At 32.7% G+C, this 18,343-nt stretch overlaps 1 protein-coding gene and 2 long non-coding RNA genes across 8 annotated transcripts in view; 2 read left to right on the top strand and 1 right to left on the bottom strand.

The window, feature by feature from the left end:
- Npc1a (Niemann-Pick type C-1a) overlaps positions 1-18,343 on the top strand; it is a 49,126-nt gene that overhangs the window by 16,609 nt on the left and 14,174 nt on the right. For 4 of the 6 annotated variants that reach the window (XM_085185544.1, XM_085185547.1, XM_085185545.1 and 1 more), the window contains exons 3-8: positions 14,089-14,302; positions 14,546-14,625; positions 14,880-15,092; positions 15,522-15,714; positions 17,194-17,265; positions 17,974-18,168. In XM_085185544.1, coding sequence (XP_085041670.1) covers positions 14,089-14,302; positions 14,546-14,625; positions 14,880-15,092; positions 15,522-15,714; positions 17,194-17,265; positions 17,974-18,168 — 967 coding nt within the window. The remainder of the gene's footprint in view (positions 1-14,088; positions 14,303-14,545; positions 14,626-14,879; positions 15,093-15,521; positions 15,715-17,193; positions 17,266-17,973; positions 18,169-18,343) is intronic. The other 2 variants (XM_085185548.1, XM_085185550.1) reach the window with 1 other exon arrangement.
- Positions 10,120-10,697, top strand: LOC146539192 (uncharacterized). The gene is made up of 2 exons (XR_014878017.1): positions 10,120-10,396; positions 10,525-10,697. It is a non-coding gene; the product is annotated as an uncharacterized LOC146539192 (long non-coding RNA).
- On the bottom strand, positions 11,441-11,879 carry LOC146539193 (uncharacterized). Its single transcript, XR_014878005.1, has 2 exons — positions 11,742-11,879; positions 11,441-11,613 (listed from the first exon to the last, which is right to left on the bottom strand). It is a non-coding gene; the product is annotated as an uncharacterized LOC146539193 (long non-coding RNA).

The raw sequence follows: 18,343 nt of genomic DNA on the forward strand, positions 1-18,343 counted from the left end.
ACTTGGAGCGCAGCAGCTTGCGGAGGTGGTATAGCGCCACCTTGGCAGCAGCAGCGGCCTTCTTCACCTGCCTGGACATCTGCAACCTCCTGTCAATGGTTACGCCCAGGTAGGTGATCTCCTTGCTCCAGGGGACCTGCTCGCCCAGCAGGCGCAGCGGAGGAGGGAATCTCAGGTGGCCTCCAAACAGTATTGTCTGGGTTTTAGCCACGCTGAGGGTGAGCCTCCACTCCGACAGCCAGCGGGGAAGCAGGTCGAGTGCTCGCTGGAGTTTGGTGGCGGCGTGGACGGGCGTCAGGCTCTTCGCGAGCAGGGCGATGTCGTCGGCGTAGAGCGCCAACATCGAGCCCTGCTCTACCGGGATGTCGTCCGTGTAGAGGGCATACAGGGCAGGGGATAGAGAGCTGCCCTGTGGTACCCCGGCGGCGATCAGGTGGCTGCGGGAAACTGCACTCTCCACTCTGACGCGATAGGTCCTGCCGTCGAGAAAGGCGGCTAGGACGGCGACGACGTGGTGCGGGGTTCCGGTGCGGAGGATTTTCTTCAGAAGGCCTGGGTGCCAGACGCGGTCGAAGGCGCCGGCGACGTCCAGGAAGGCTGCACATGCACTCTCCTTCCTGTTGGCTGCTGCTGCGGCAAAGTGAATCACTCGGGCCACTTGGAGCGTGGTTGAGTGACCGCTTCGGAAGCCAAACTGTTCGGGCCGCGGTTGCAGGTGCGGCTGCAGGAGTGGGAACTAAAAAAACTAAAAAGAAAAAAAAACTCATTTGGCCATCTGCACTTTTATTGCATTTAGAAACAATACATCTTCGAAAATAATATTATTGCATTTGGTTTGCTTTGTATCGCGCCGCAAAATGTTTATCTATAGTAAAAAATAGCCAACTAATTGATATTTGCCGACTCTTGGTCATAAACCGTAAATAGCGTTTATTAGTCGGCATTACTGTCGGATTTTCTTCGAATTATTTTGCTAACTTAGTTTTGTTTATTATAATTCTATTATATATATTTCTTTCCTATGCAAATTATTAAAAATTGCGTGAGAAAAAAAAAATTGCGGCAAGCATTGTCAAATCAAACAAGTAGAGGACGAAGAGAGAGAGTTCATTGAAATGTATTTTTCAATATAATTAATAAAAAAAATATCCGCAATAATGGTCACCCTTCATTATATTAAGGGAACATGATGTATATGTATATATATTAATAGTTTATAGTAGATCAATATTTGTAAACATTTATTTAACTAGATAATTTAATTGTTTCAAAAATAATAAATAAGGTAATTTAAATTAATAAATAAATATTAGTATTTAGAAAATAGATTTTGCAAAGACTCAATATTATAGATTCATTATTTTACTTTAAAAATAAGGATGATTTCTTCTGCCCCATGATCTTTAAATAGTTTTCTGCGTGTACTTAATATGATTAAAATCATCATTTAACAGGTGAACAATTAGAATAAACATTGATTTTAAGATTCAATTTTAAAATTCAAAATAAGATTCATTCTTCTATTATATAATATTTTACTTTAAAACATAAGGCAGACCGCGCATTTCATCGTCTATTCTCATAGTCAAACGGAACCGGAATAAAATATTTCCAACGCTGGCAACCCCTGTTTGCGGCAGGAATTTTCCAGGCAACCCTGTTTTATAGTGTTCAGAAAAAAATAAGCTTTAATTTGATATATAATTCATTAAAAAAACACATGAGTGCAAATTATTAACATTTAGTGACATGTTTAAACCTGGCAACCCTAGACTTGCGGCAGACTGAGAGCTGGCAACCCTTAATTTTCCAATTCCTTATGGGATTATCTTTCAAATGATGTGCGATTCATATAAAAAACGTATTGGTGCAATTTTCTCCAAAAACGAGTTACGAAAAAATGTAGTTAAAGGTGATTGCGGCAGGATTCTTCCAGGCAACCCAGGTGTAATCTGTTCTACTAATCATGTATTATTCATTAATATAGGTTTAATTAAGAAAACTCATATATGCAGGATTCAACGGCCGGATCCCAGGGTATAACAAGACTTCTTGTTGATCAAGTTTATAAGGACCTTTAAAGTTACATTTTTATCGTATGACTTTATATAGTTGAATCGCTGGTATGAGATAAGAGAGGTTTTAAATTGTGAATGTGTTTTTTTTTACTAATATTTATTAAAACAAATCTCCCATCTCTCCATTCGATCTCTCCATCTCTCCATTTTCTGTGTCCATTCCACATGAAACAACTCTATTCATAAGACTCACTCACAGAAAATCAACCAAAAGGATTAGAGTAGTTATTTTGTAGATTAAAAATTAATCTTTTAAAAGTAGGTACGTAGATATTTTCAAAGTAACTAATAAAAAATATAAAGATAAAAATAGATCTTAGCTCATAAGAAATAATGAATAATATGGCAATGACACATTTATGAGTATTTCCACTTATTGTCCTTCGATTTTAAAAGAACAAACTAAATTGTAATATATTTTATACATTTTAATATTTATAAATACCTACTGAAGTTACCTTAAAAACACTTCAACTCGTATCGTTTTTGATAACTTCTTTAAAGAAACTATTTTACTGTTAGTGAGAAAAAGCTGTTAAGCATTGTTTGGATTCGCCGTGAGGGTACCGGGCCCATCGCCTTGCAGATGAGGAGCTCAAAGCAGTGCCTTGGACTAGCGACCCAAGTCTGAGTTAAGGGGCCTCTTTAAATGAGAGATTCTTCTTATTCTAATATTCTTCCACTTTTATGAAGTTAAAATGTTTTTGTATATACATATATCATATATTAGAACTACCACAATTTACAACTGTTATTGATAGAATATTTCGGTTTGTTTTGTTTGTACGATCGGTACATTTCGTGCCACATGACGTGGGCTCGTTGCCAACGAACGTAAAGCAACTCAGTTGTAGGACTTTAGCTCTTTTGTACTGCTAGTATAGAATATGCTGTAACGTCTGGAGCATGGGTGATTGTTTACATCGATGACGCAGTCACTTCTAAAGCGGAGTTCCTTTTCATAATTCAGTGAAGAGATTCACAAAGCGATCTGTATATATAACACCTCAGACTTCATCAAAGCTTTTTTGAACAAAGTTGAATTATACTGTCGTCATCAACTTAAATTAGACTTCTTGCACGTCTTCGTTCTTAATATATTTTTAATGAGTTTTTGTGTTTTTAAGTGTGTCTATTTTATTATATGAATACTAAGATAAGATAAATCCGGAAACATCAGATTATCTTAGATTGCAATGTCAAGTTCTGCTCACCACGTTTTATGACAAGATTACCAAATCTTTTAAAAGAAAAATTTGTAGATAATAGTTATATTATGCGTAGTCACGAAGCCGTAAAGTTTTTGTTATATTTGAAAAGATCCTTCGAAAATGGAGAAGAAAATAAAAAATAACAAACTTCTGGAACGTTCCCAGCATAGCAACGGCGCCAATGACATTATAATTGACGTCAATAATGTCCACTTAACATTATTAATTGAAGTGGTAGTACCGCTACAACGAGACGTGCGCTCTCATTGAACCCCTTAAATCTATCAAAAGTTCTAATGCATTTCGATCAGACTTCATTACTTTCAACCAGCTCTTCGGTATATTTTTAACTAGCAACTTGTAAGCGGCTTCGCCCGCTTGCATTTAATGTTATTTATGTTGTTACCAAATTATATTAAATGTTTAGATAAATTGTAGTCTATGTGTTATTCTGTTGTATAAGCTATGTTAGTGTAAAGTTTCATCTAAATCGGTTTAGTAGTTTTTGCGTGGTATTAGAAAAAACACCCATCCTTTTTACGTTTAGTTTAGTTAGTAGGTTGATGAATCTATTGTTTAAATTTAATTTAAGTTGTTTTTTATAGCCGGTGTTTTTTTTGTCACGGAATGTATACCTATATAGGTACACAAAAACTAAAATTGTTTGGTAAGCAAGAATAATTGTCGAAATTATGATTTTTTACGCACGTATATTTTTTTGTTTGTTATATGTTGGCTGTTATTTAAATTTTTATATTATACATATTGAATCTTTTTATTATAAAGTAAATTTTTAGCATTAATAGTTCATTTTCTAAATAACCTAATATTTTCATGATGACTTTGTGACCTTTTAGTATTTATTTTGGTAGTTTCTAGTTTAGCCGGTTGCCTACTTTTACTTAGTTATATGGCTTGATACAACTTTAGATTTGCAATATACAAATTTGAAAGTGAGTTAAATTGGAATATTAGTTATGTATGGGAAAATGTTAAATAACACCGTTATTTTATAACTTTTATATGCTCAAGCTTGTTTTATGCGATTTAGTAATAAAAATATTTATTTTTGTTGATGTCCGGATGGGTTTGTACAGTTCGTGATAGACGTATTTCCATTATAATGCGCATATTTTGTATAGTTTTTAATGTTACGCTATTAACGTGTTTATGTTTTTTGTCGTTGTTTTTTTTTATCAATTTTTGTATGACCTTGAAGTGTTGATTATGATAGCCGGCGAAGTCATTAGAATTTAGATTTGTTAATGATTTGCAGTGATGTTATGTCGGATGATTATAATAATAATAATAATAATAATAAGTCAGGGATCGCAATATACAAAATGATAAATGTAGAAAATGTCATCGACAACCGGAAACTATCCAGCATATAACTAGCGCTTGTTCTTCCTTAGCACAGACAGATTATACTCATAGACACAATCAAGTTGTACAAATCGTTCATCAAAAGTTGGCAATAATAAATAAGTTAATACAAGATAAACCTAACCCATACTATCAATATGTACCAAAACCTGTGTTGGAAAGCCCCAATTACAAGATGTACTATGATAGAGCAATTCTAACTGATAAAACAATACACTACAATAGACCTGATATAACATTTATAGACAAAATAAATAAACAAACATACTTGATAGACATCACAATTCCGAATACCCATAATCTGCAAAAATCTATAACAGAAAAAAATAATAAATACACAGAATTAAAAGAAGAAGTTACAAGAATATGGAAAATGAACAAAGTATATATTGTACCATTGGTGCTTTCCAGCACAGGAGTTATTCCAAAAAGTCTTTTACACTATTTAGAGCAGATAAAGTTACCTATAAATATATACATAACTATGCAAAAAGCCGCAATCCTTAATACTTGTCGCATTGTCAGGAAGTTTTTACAGGAAGACATTACTTCCCAACCAATTCCAGGAAATGGACCACACTTGGCTTGAAGCTCGTGGGGTTCATATTAACCGAAATTACGTTTCGTGAAAAAAAATATATAAAAAAATAATAATAATAATATAATTTATTCATAAACAAAATTACAAAAAACAATTTATAACGATAATAACCGCATTAGTTACAAACTGTGTGGCAGTTATTAACGCCCGCCTCCCAAGCATCCATTCATAAATTAGTAGTAGTATCATCAAAATGAGTTCAATTAAAAAAAAAAAAAAAACTTTAAAATATAACAAATGATAAAAGTAATAATTTAAAATTATTTAGATTATATTTATTATCTTTATTTATCTGTTATATTAAACAATTAATTTATAATATATTTTTAACAACTATTACATATCTTACTACTATGTAATACAAAGTAAATAATTTAAATATTCTTTGCAACTATATATTTATTGTGCGTGAGATGAACTATTCTTGTCTAGTTGCGCAGTGGACCTCCAGCCTCTAGAGTCTAGAGTGTACGCGGACGTGATTCGCGTAAAAGATATCACATTATACGAACAAGTGCCTTTTATATGAACAAGCACAAGGACTTTTAACAGGAACTCTCTGAGCAACTGAACGGATTGTCCTGAATTTTCTCATGTATTGCATTATCTATCAGCTTGCTATATTTATCGATGATAATTAATGTGTTCTACTTATTTGAAATAAGCCATATAAAGTTTGCTATGGCAACATTGTTCTTTGATAGGCAGCCATGTCTCTAAATTGAGCTATAAAAGCCGGTAGTTTTACATTTGAGGTAATTTTGTAATTCGGCGGAAAATGGGGAATAGGTTCCCTCTGCCTACCCTGCTGTGTGCGGCATACAGCGTGAAACTGATTTTTTTTTTAATATATTGTGCTGGACCTGTGTGTGTGCAGTCAGTAAAGGCTATCTTGGAGCCAAGCCAAGGTCCAAGCATCTGCTCCAAGCTCAAAAGTATTAGTATATTTTATAATTGTTAAAAGTTTGAAATAACTATTAAGAATTATAAAATTTATTTTACATTAGTTTAACTTATTATTTTATTTTTCAATAAAATTAACTATACGAACTGCAGATTTTTTCACATCATTCAAACAGAAGACAACAATTGTTAGTTCTCCATATAGTTAGTGTGCTAGCTTATTGGCAATTTATTTGGTTGTCCTTCTTCAGTTTGCCGTATCGGTCTCTGCTTTGTTATATTATGGAGGTCAGATATGCATGCGATGTGTGTTTGCTTATGTTGAAAATATATAGACAGTTATTTTTGTAACTCGTTTTTTTTTTGCAATATTTTGCTATTTCTTTCACAATAACAGACAGAATAAGTGGAGGACAGAGCTACAAATCGTTACGTGGAATGTATGAGGAGGGATGGAAAAGAAGATGAATGAGTTATTTGATGTGATGGAGGAGAGAGATTTGGTAAACAGCATGTTTACCGTAGTGTTTGATGTTCCGTTTTCTCTGACCCTTTAAGTCTTTCATAATCAAATATTTAATGAATGGTTGATTATAATTATGTTATTAAAACCACCAATTCCGATTTTATTTTATATTATAACTTGAGATAACAGCGCGGTGTTTAGTTACGCCACTCAATTATCACTTTCTCGAATTTGGAAAAATATATTATAATCATTTTTTTATGCACGATCGTTTCCGCAAGAAGATATATTTTTATGTTTTGCAACTTTACTGTCAGTCAACGTCTAGTTTCAATGTCCGCCTACAAATATTTCATTAAATATAAACATTAACTCACTCCAAGCAAACATACCTACCTACCGCATAGTGAATCATGCAATTGCAAAATTCAATATTTTGCATTTGGACAACACGTACGTATGTAATACGAGTGTATTGAGTAAGTACTACGTGCCCATGCTTTTAAGTAACATTGGATTTGTAATGTTTTTGGTCTCGCGTCTTAAAGTTTCAGTACAGTAAATTTTAGGGCTCCATAGGTCCCTTTCATGCTTCTTAGCAATGGAAATTTCCTATTACTGACCTTGAAGTACATCATTGTTATGAATAAATGTTATTTGAAATAGTGTAGTTGATAATTTTGTCAGTGTTTACTTTGTTAAATGCATTTTTGGCAATATAATAGGTTTAGTACGTATCAGGCCAGTCGTAGCGCAGGGGCACAAAGTGTGAGTGTAAACGCGAATGGTAGTGGGTTCGATCCTCACTCGGGGAAATCCAATATTTATTTAAATTTATATTTTCAGTTCTTAGCAATGCCCCTTTTTATATTAGTCCTTCCTTATGTAAATTCCGATTTCATAATATCGTATCTATGCAACATTGGACATTTTTGATTATAATAGTAAATCAGGGTTTTTTTTAATATTACGGCAGTGAGATATCGTTTTTTTTTTATTCTTTATATCAGCAAAATTTCCATTAATCTTCGTTGCTATTAATGTAACCTTACACTTTATAAATAGATATCTAAATAAAATTTAAAATTCAGCATTTATACTTGGATTGGTCGCATCGGTCACGCCACTATATAAAAATAAACACGACAATATTATACTTACTTATCAATTGTATCTACTAGAATGCAACTTTGTAATATGCATATAGAATAATCGTTTATCCGATTATAGTATTTATTTTAAACAGTAATTATGGATATAATTGTTTCAAAGTAATATAGATCGCGAATCAACATTGATCCCACACTGTAATTATAATACATAAAATATTTTATTGTTATTTTATCTGTGCGATTATTATTTTTGCTGTTATTAACAATAATGCTGTAATATCTACTTATTAACAGACGTATAAAGAAATAAGATGAGATAAATATATTTTTTTAATTACTAAAAATTTCTTCAAATATTAGAATGAATACAAATTATACATATGTTTAATTATTGCCTAAATCCTTATTTATGTTTAATTTGTAATGTAACTCTCTTCCCAAATAGGGAAAACTTCTATATTATGCATTAATATTACCCTACCAAGGAAATTGAACCTGTTACTATAGTTAACTATTATAGTACACACTCTTCAACTGAGACAACACAATGGCGTCAACGCGTATTTGCTGACAGTGTAAACTCATTCATCATTTTATTCTCCACGTGTAAACCAAAGTATTTATGTCATGTATTTCTAACGTGTCATTTTTATAACTTAAAATAAATGCAATACTTTTCATTTCTTTTTGTTATTTATTATCTTTGTATTGATAATATGATTCAATGAAAAGAAAGCTAAATATAGTAAAATATGAAAGATAATCAAATGTTTTTAATAATGATATTTGTTTTTTAACTAAACGATAGAAATTGTGTGTTGAGTGGCGAAATTCAACGCCGTTTTTTAATATTTTTAATAATTGAATTGGAGAATCGGAGAATGTTCGATAGAAAAATGTAGAACGAAGAGGAAGTGCTTGGTGCTTGCTGCTGCTAAAGAAATCAAATGACAAAAAGACAGATTTACATAAGTAATAGTACCCAAAAAATAACTAATATCTGGAATATTAGTCAAAGAATCTCTTCAACCGTGAAAATTACTAAATTTATGTTTTTTTTTGTATTTCTAATAATTTTTACATAATTCAATGGCGGGAGTAAATAGTAAATCTAACTATAATGCTTATTTAAACACGGGAAGTACGTTTGTAACAATCATATACTATACACAAAATTTGATTTTAATTTATGTATTTATTATAGAAGCTGTAGTATTTGTCCTTGTGATGACTATTAAATCCAAAATATTATAATTTTTATTTAAGGCCAGTTGTGGTGCAGTTGCAAAAGTGTGTAACTGTAAAGGCGACTAGTTGTGGGTTCGATTCCTTTTTTTTCACTCTGGCACCTAGATTAAGCGCGGTATTGAGTTCCTCCAGAATTCGGCGGAAAGTGGTGAACAGAAATGTGCTAATGGAAACAGAGTATCTTAACACCAGGTGCCCAGGTTCCCTTAGCCTACCCTTTTTATGATACTTAATAAAATGTTTTAACTAATAAAGATATATTATTAATTTAATAGGATTAATAAAATCGATACGATAAAGCTAATAACGTGAAGAAAAACATATGTGGTAAATCTATTGCGGATATCGATTTACTATTATTTAATAGTGTTATTTCTTGTTATCTCCATTACAAGTTTTATTGTGGTTTTATTATATCTGACATTTGTCTTGCTTATATAATATACTAGCGGCCTGCCCGCGGCTTCGCCTGCGTGAACTAAGTTATTTTTAATTTCTGTATCCATGAGTACCTAGGCCTATAAGTGACGTCCATGCAAAATTTGAGACTCCTAGCATATGTAGTAACGAAGTTTCATACAAACTTTCAACCCCAAAAACAAACCCCTTAGAAGTCGAATGTTGCAAATTCCCGTCTTAGCGAGCACCTACGTCCTATAAAAAACTCCTATGTAAAATTTCAGATCCCTAGCACATGTAGTTTCTGAGATTTCGTGATGAGTGAGTGACCTTTCGATTTTATATATATATAGATATGTGCAATGTTTATAGCACTGTGGCCTATTTACTAAGATTTCATCGTCTTCTATGTCACTTTTTTTTTGTAGCTTCACGCTGTATCCCGCACATAGCAGGGTAGGCAGAGGCAACCTAGAGTTAAGACACTCCGTTCCTTTTAAGATAAATATGTTCCCTACTTTCTGCCGAATTCTCTAAGTGTTTAAGAGGAAATGATAATATTAAATATTTCATACCCCCGAGTGGGAATCGAACACAGAACTGTCTGTTGTCTCCATTGGCTTTGAGTTTGGTTAACCAATAGGTACCAGATACCTATATAGAAAATTGGTCGGTAGTTAAAAATGGTGTTAATTCGGTACAGAATTACAAGAAATGTTGTATTATGAAAAATGAAATGTTATATAGAGTAAGCCAATTTTGTTTGATAAGAGACTGTACAAGTTTGCGATAAGAAATTAACAACCATATTGATAAAATTCCATTAGTTGGCTTTTTACTAGAATTCATGTGAGTAGTATGCATTCGTTTTGATTCAAATTGGAACCAACTTGAATTTGGATTCATCACTAAGTTGTTCAGTGTCTTCTTGTTAAGAACTATTGTACGAGTGTCGTCTAGTAAGTGCTAACCACATGGAAGCCATTATGGATGTGAGTATTACTTTTTATTCATGTTATTTTGTATTTTACTGTGATTTTTACCACTCTCTAACGTTTTTTAGATAGCGTAGAAATTTATTTTATTTTATACTCATTTTCCTTTGTATTCATTGTTGTAGCTTACGTGCTGCTTGGGTGGGAATAATGCAGAATACAAGGAAAACCTGTATAAACAGTATTACTTCTCGACGATATTTACGTCTATAGCACACAAAAGCTATCAAATACATAGAACATGAAAACACGTATAAACAGTATTACTTCTCAACATCTGACGATGAACGTACCTCACCATACCCTATCAAGAAACGAGAGAGATCAAAGAGCAGCGACTCTCTAAACGAGTTCTTTCAAGAACCTCCTCCGAAGATAAAAAAGACAAAACTACGTTCTTCATCGGTGGGGCGACCGACGAACGATGGTACCTCATATCTTACTACCAACGAAGATGATGGATCCAATGCAACACATCTCATAAATATTGAGATATTTGAACTGAAAAAACTGGTTGATGTACCACCGGAGGGGCACTGGAAACGTGCAGATGTGAGGGTCAAATATTATAACAAGAAAAATAACAAAAATAGCCACCACCAACTTACACGAAAGTTGGTACATAGTATCACCAAACCTAAAAAAATATCACTTTAAACAAAAAGACTAAATAAATTTTTAGGTTTGGTGCACTAGAAACTTCTTTGGTGATACTATGTACCAATTTTCGTGTAAGTTGGTGGTGGTTATTTTTGTTATTCTTCTTGTTATAATATTTGACTCTCACATCTGCATGTTTCCAGTGCTCCTCCGGTGGTACATCAACCAGTTTTTTCAGTTCAAATATCTCAATTTTTATGTGATGTGTTGCATTGGATCCATCATCTTCGTTGGTAGTAAGATATGAGGTACCATCGTTCGTCGCTCGCCCCACCGATGAAGAACGTAGTTTTGTCTTTTTTATCTTCGGAGGAGGTTCTTGAAAGAACTCGTTTAGAGAGTCACTGCTCTTTGATCTCTCTCGTTTCTTGATAGGGTATGGTGAGGTACGTTCATCGTCAGATGTTGAGAAGTAATACTGTTTATACGTGTTTTCATGTTCTATGTATTTGATAGCTTTTGTGTGCTATAGACGTAAATATCGTCGAGAAGTAATACTGTTTATACAGGTTTTCCTTGTATTCTGCATTATTCCCACCCAAGCAGCACGTAAGCTACAACAATGAATACAAAGGAAAATGAGTATAAAATAAAATAAATTTCTACGCTATCTAAAAAACGTTAGAGAGTGGTAAAAATCACAGTAAAATACAAAATAACATGAATAAAAAGTAATACTCACATCCATAATGGTTTCCATGTGGTTAGCACTTACTAGACGACACTCGTACAATAGTTCTTAACAAGAAGACACTGAACAACTTAGTGATGAATCCAAAAAAGATACACAGTCCTTTTATACTAACTTAGACAATGGAAAGGGGCAAACCTATTGAAATACCGGAAGTGATAACGATAATATTCAAACTGTATGCTTATCACTTATGAGTAATAAAGAAACAATGGCGTTAGTAATAATGACAAATCTGTTACAAGTTTGAGCATGTCTACAATTCCACAATAACAACTAAAAAAAAAAAGAAAAAACCTATTAAAATACCGGAAGTGATAACGATAATATTCAAACTGTATGCTTATGACTTATAAGTAATAAAGAAACAATGGCTTTAGTAATAATGGCAAATCTGTTATAAGTTTGAGCAGGTTTAAAATTCCACAATAAGAACTAAAAAATAAATCAAAAATATATATTAAATGTAAAGTTTTTAATAAACAAAATATTGTTTCATCGGCGCACCATTATTTGAAACATTATATAATAAAAAATAGAACCAACGAATACATACTACTCTTATTCTCTGCATGTGGTAGTGTTTCAAAATATGCATGATGCACCGGAGGTATATAGGGTAGTAGCTGCTTCATGACTTTATATTTTTCGTACGTAATAAATAGGTCTAGGCTACATTTTATTCAAAAATTCAACTCCTAAATAATATAAAATTAGGAAAATCGTAATAAGGTTGCGGATTTTTCTGCAAAAAGATGGCGCTACTGTTGTTTTTTGTTGTTTTTTAATTCGCCAAAATACGGGCAGAGATACGGAGTCATACAGCCTTGTCGTATTTATTTTCTTCTCACAGGTTATGCGCTGTACATTTTCTAATACATTTCTCTAATTTTTTAATATCTATCTTTTAACTCACGAGTAGTGGAAACACGGAGGGGACACAATGCAAATCGTCCGCGGGTGAAGCCGCGGGACACAGCTAGTATAAAATAAATGAAAAATAACAAAATGTTGATCGGCATCCATCTGCTATGTACCTCTCCTACCTCTGTCAATTGGACCTACACCACTTTCATAATCGATGATTATGTAATTTTATTTACCGACCGTTTTTAAGTTGTACAAAACATGGGTTTTTTTTGAGAAATTAAACACGGACTTGTTATATCTAAAAAAACTACATTAAATTAAGCATGAAGTACGCGATAGCTAATTTTTTCTCAAAAATGGACTTACACCACTTTCAAAATAAACGGTCCATATTATTCTTATGTTTAACATGAAATCATATAGATCTGTCTCAATTTAGCCTTGATACATAGTTTAGTTGATATCATTGGCCTCTTCATGATTCAAATAGAACTTGTTTAGAATATGTTGATAATATTATTTCGTAATTGAAAGGTTTTTTTAAACTAATATTTTTTTTTACTATGAGAAATACTAGCTTTTTTTTTGTGTATATTTTTATTAAAATATTATTTGCCACTTTTGGTAGGGTATGATCGTGTATTTAAAATTTGTGTCACAGATTCATATAATTATTATGAAAATACACACAATATTTCATTAAGTAGCTGGACAACAGGACTTATTAAGTTCGATAGCTCTCATTTCAATCAGAATATTTGATGAAGTCAAAGCACCCAAACAATGTCCCCTTGATCTCCCTCGACATCGCTTAGGCCTCGTGATTCATCATTTCGAATGATTATGTATTATGAATCACGTTTTGGGCGTTAGCTGATAAGGAGCAAGATTATCATGTCTTGTTTTGATTTACTTGAGATTTGGTACTACGTCTTGGAATTTCGATATTATATACTAAGTTGCTATCATTTGTAGATAATCTTAAACAAATACAATTGTTTATACATTGTCGTGTCTTTCTCATATATTTTGAAGTCAATATATTTTATTTTTTTAAATAGCTACATATAAGCCAAATAATTTCTAAAGATTGGATTTTGGCCATAATGTATGTCCCAAATGCATTACGACAGTATAACTTAATTTATTTTATAATATTTAGATACGCGTACTTTCTTGAAATTTACAATGAAGAAGTGAAAATGTAGAACATTCTCTAAATTACCTATCTAATATGAACGTAATTAGCTCACCTATTCATTTGTCCTAAAATTCTATAAAAAGCTTGATTATATTTTAATTATACATAATTTAAATATAGTTTGCGACCTAGATTGAGCCTTATATGTGTTATATTAGATAATTATTTAAAAAATATTATATATTTTTTGTCTCTAATACATTCAATTGTATAGTATAAATTTAACATTTAATTCAACTAAAACAATATTTTGTGATTCTCTTACAGGGGCTTTTGGAGAAGTACTGCCCTGACATAGCGGCTGGCGGAATGACATGCTGCGACACCCAGCAGTTGAAGAACTTGGATGAGAAGATCAAACCAGTTATGATCCTAGCGAGGTGTCCCGCGTGTTTGGAGAACTTCTTAAAACATATCTGCGGGATGACCTGCGCGCCTAATCATAGTGATTTCTTGAAACCGAAACTAGCTCCATTTAATGGTAAATATTGGCAGTTTTTTTTTTAAATAATTTTACACTTCTCATAATTTAGTAATGGAATCAGTGGCGACTTTGTCTTGCCAGGACATAAATAAATAAATATATCAATTCATCTACACTGTAATTGTATCCTCATCCTTTTCACTCCCGTCTATTGTGTCGGTTGTGTTGATAATGAATGGTTCTGTTATATAATTAAGAAAAGCGTTGAGGTTACAAAATTCATGTGTTTTTTTTTCACAGCAACTCATCAAAAAGTATCCGAGTTGGACTACCACCTCGGTGCAACCTACATGAACACTACTTTTGATTCGTGCGCGAGTGTAAGTAAAATTATTTTTTCATATCATTTAAATTAGAATAGGTATCAAAGATACTGGAGGAAGGTCACGTAAAAAGCATTAGGATCCCCCAGAGGGCATGTATGTTGAGGTTGATGACAGTGGACGAGGCGAATAAGTGAAATCAACCGTTTATCATTCTATTATTAGTATAGATTTAGTAAGGATATATATTTTTGGATAATATTTATGAGGATATATATTTATTTATCTCTTATTATTCTTATATACTACAGGTACAAATGCCCTCAACCAACCAGCAAGCACTGGACGTGCTATGCGGGAGTGATGGTGCTGAATTCTGCACACCACAAAAGTGGTTCGATTTCATGGGTGACGTGAACGTGCCCGCTGTGCCCTTCCAGATCAATTATCTTAGCGGGGACGAGCCCGTCGATGGGTTCACACCTTACAATCCGTCTACTCGGGCATGTAATGTTGGTACTGCGGTAAGTATATTCAATGTTGGTCTAATTTGATTGTTTAACTAAATTAAAATTTTGAGTCTAATTTTGACAAGCTAATGTTTGACTTGTTGTGTTAGTGTATGGGAAAACTTTCTATCTCTATTTGATCCATTTCCTAGTGTTCAATTGAGTTGAAATTTGGATTACGACTTTAATTTTGATGACAATGAAATTACTCATAATCTTATAAATATTGTTCATACAAAATGGCCGCCGCAACAAAATGGCGCATTACAATATCGGTATCAAATGTAAGGACTTGATTTGTTTGTTTTTAAGAAGATGTTTTTTATTAGAAAATTGATATATAAATCAAAATGACATATATTTTTCTAGCGTAAACATGTTAATAGATAAAATAGAACTTTAAAATCAATGTAATACTTACATTAAGTAAACCTGCGTTCACAGGGCCAGCCCGGGTGCTCGTGCATGGACTGCGAGGCCTCATGCCCTGCGCCTCCGCCCTCGCCGCCCCCGCCCCAACCCTTCAGCATCTCTGGCGCTGACGGGTACGCGGTGGTGATGGCCATCGTCTTCCTCATCTTCACCACACTGTTCCTGAGCGGTGTGTACTGCTGCAATCAGCAGGAGAACGTTGTTGGTTAGTATTGTTTTGTTTGTAGGGTTGGTTAGCTTTTGAAGGTGTTGAGTCACTTAAGTGAGCGGTCAGAAAGAGATTTTTTTTGTTACTTTAAAAAGGTTGGAATAGTTTTATTGACTGCTAGAGATAGAGGTGACAGATAAAGTTGGTTTTTGAAAAAAAAAACATTTAAATATTTTTTAATCTCAACTACAAACGTATGTTAATAATTCCTGTTTTCTTTATACTGTGCGAGAAGTTTTAATTTAATTAAATTTAAAAAGTTATATTAGGTTATGTGTTTTATAATAATTAAGTACTTACAGAATAATATCAATCATTTATGTAATTATTATAAAAATAAAATTCATTTAAGTTTAACTATTAATTTTATATATTTTTTTATTATAATATGATTATATTATAAATATTATTCTAACACAAATAACATTCTTTATAATGTATACATTATTATTTTAACAATTTGGTTGCGGAAATGAAGGAATATTGCATCCAGTAGAATAGATTGTATGAAATACAAACACTAATCACGATACACTTCAAGTTTTGTTGAAAAGCAGCGCTTTTTTAGATTTAGACGGTAAGTTACATATACATTCACTTTTTTGTTACACATATTTATGACTAATATTAAGAAAACACACTATACAGGCTGTTCTGACTATTGTAAATAAAAAAATAAAATATATATTTTATATGTTTCAAATTAAACTACTTAAAGATCACTTAATAAGTAATAAAGATAACTTAGGCGGATAGCCGAGAACGGAGTATCTCTCTCTTGTATAATAAAATATATATATAATACAATATTCAGAATAATTTTTAAAATTTTATAGTCATTTCAAATTGGCAAAATATAAAATTAATATGTACACAGCTATACACACCTGTCACTACCTATTTACACCAAATATGACCAATGACAATAATTTAATAACCTAAACTTGCATGTATCGTTGAGATTATGAAACAAAAACGGATCTAATATTTAAATTTGTCAATTTCGCTTTTATCAATTTGCATAATAACATTTTTATTTAGTTTTTCAATTCCAAGTATTGGACATAAGTTTTTTACTTTCGTTTTTGTTTTGGAACAATGACGATATGCATATATTATTCATATTTAGTTAAATTTATTATTATTAATTGCGGACACACTGGCTTTAAAAAGTAAATTGTTTAAGTTAAAATACAGGAGGAACTTTAAACTTATATCTTATATTATGAACGCGAAAGCGAGTTGTGTGTTCAATTCTCACTCGAGGAAATGAAGTATTTAATATTTTCATGTCTTCGCTATGGTGTTGATGCCAAGCGCGGCGTTGAGTTCCGACACTTAACACGCAATGCCTCCAGAATTCAGAAATTGTTGGATATTATCTTATCCAAATTCTTAAGCACAATTAGCTTATAAACATAACAAGTCAGTCTGTCGGCATCTGGTTTCGGTAACATTAACACGGTGTGGGCACAGACGGGTGGGCGCGCGCGGCGGAGGCGAGGCGAGGCGGCCCCGAGACCAGCCCCCTGCACAGCCATCGGTCTAGTATGTATTTTGTGTACATTGTGGATTTGTTTTGTTTGTTTAAATGAAGGTTTTGGGTCTTTTTGGCAGTTATTAATTTATCGGTTTTATTTGCCATTGTCGTTATTACTTTCTAATGTTGCAATTTAGGGTTGGGTAGGGGAAAAGACTTTGTTTATCAAATAGAGGAAATATAGTTTCTATATTTTTCCTAGTGACTAGATTTAAACTGTATGTATTATATTTTTTTGATTTCTGGTGTAACAATGGCATCTATTCTACAGAATAGAGATCTGTAGAGAAAAGTAATAGGGATAATTTTATGTGAAAAAAAAATTATAGATATATCATTTTATTTTAAATAAAAGACCCACAATCTCAAAAATCTTTTTCAAGTTCTTTCTGTAGCGTTATTATATAGCGTCTTGATGGTTCTTTATTATTTAAGTGAATTTTTGCATGCAATTATTACTAACTCTATTTTTATTCTCTTTTATTTTTTGCATGTTATTTAGTGTATTTCATTTATTCCATGTATATATTTATTATATAAAGTTGATTATATTAATTTATTTATTTAATGTATTATAGTTATATGATGTCTATAAGATCTTTTAGTTTTGTGTCTCAGTATTAATTAGGATAGGTAGATTTTTGTCTTTGTATATATATTAGACATGTTTAATATTACTTTTTTAGTTACTATTAGTAATACTAGAATATTTTTAGGCGTAGCGTCAGAAAATAATCAAGAAATGGCGACTAATCCAACGTCAACAAGATGGACGGCGGAACAACAAGAAAGTCCTGAAGAAGCAACATTCTTTGAAAGGCTGGGAGCGGAAACTGAAACTAAATTGGAGGATTTCTTCCAATGGTGGGGTTGTATAATGGCGTCGAAGCCTTGGATCGTACTATTTGTCGGTAAAGCTAATTAATTTTCATTTTCTATTCATATACAGTACGGTTGGTGAGTCGTGGCCGCCCTGAAGCTAGCTGTAGCTGGATGCGCAGATCTTTTATTATTTTTGATTATTTTCTTCTCTAGTACCCTATGCGAAAAAATACAGAAAGTTTCACATCAGAGCGGAAATGACGT

This window comes from Heliconius melpomene, chromosome 5, assembly GCF_056956725.1.
Source record: "Heliconius melpomene rosina isolate 202511_hmr_F chromosome 5, ASM5695672v1, whole genome shotgun sequence".
Taxonomy (NCBI): Eukaryota; Metazoa; Arthropoda; class Insecta; order Lepidoptera; family Nymphalidae; genus Heliconius; species Heliconius melpomene.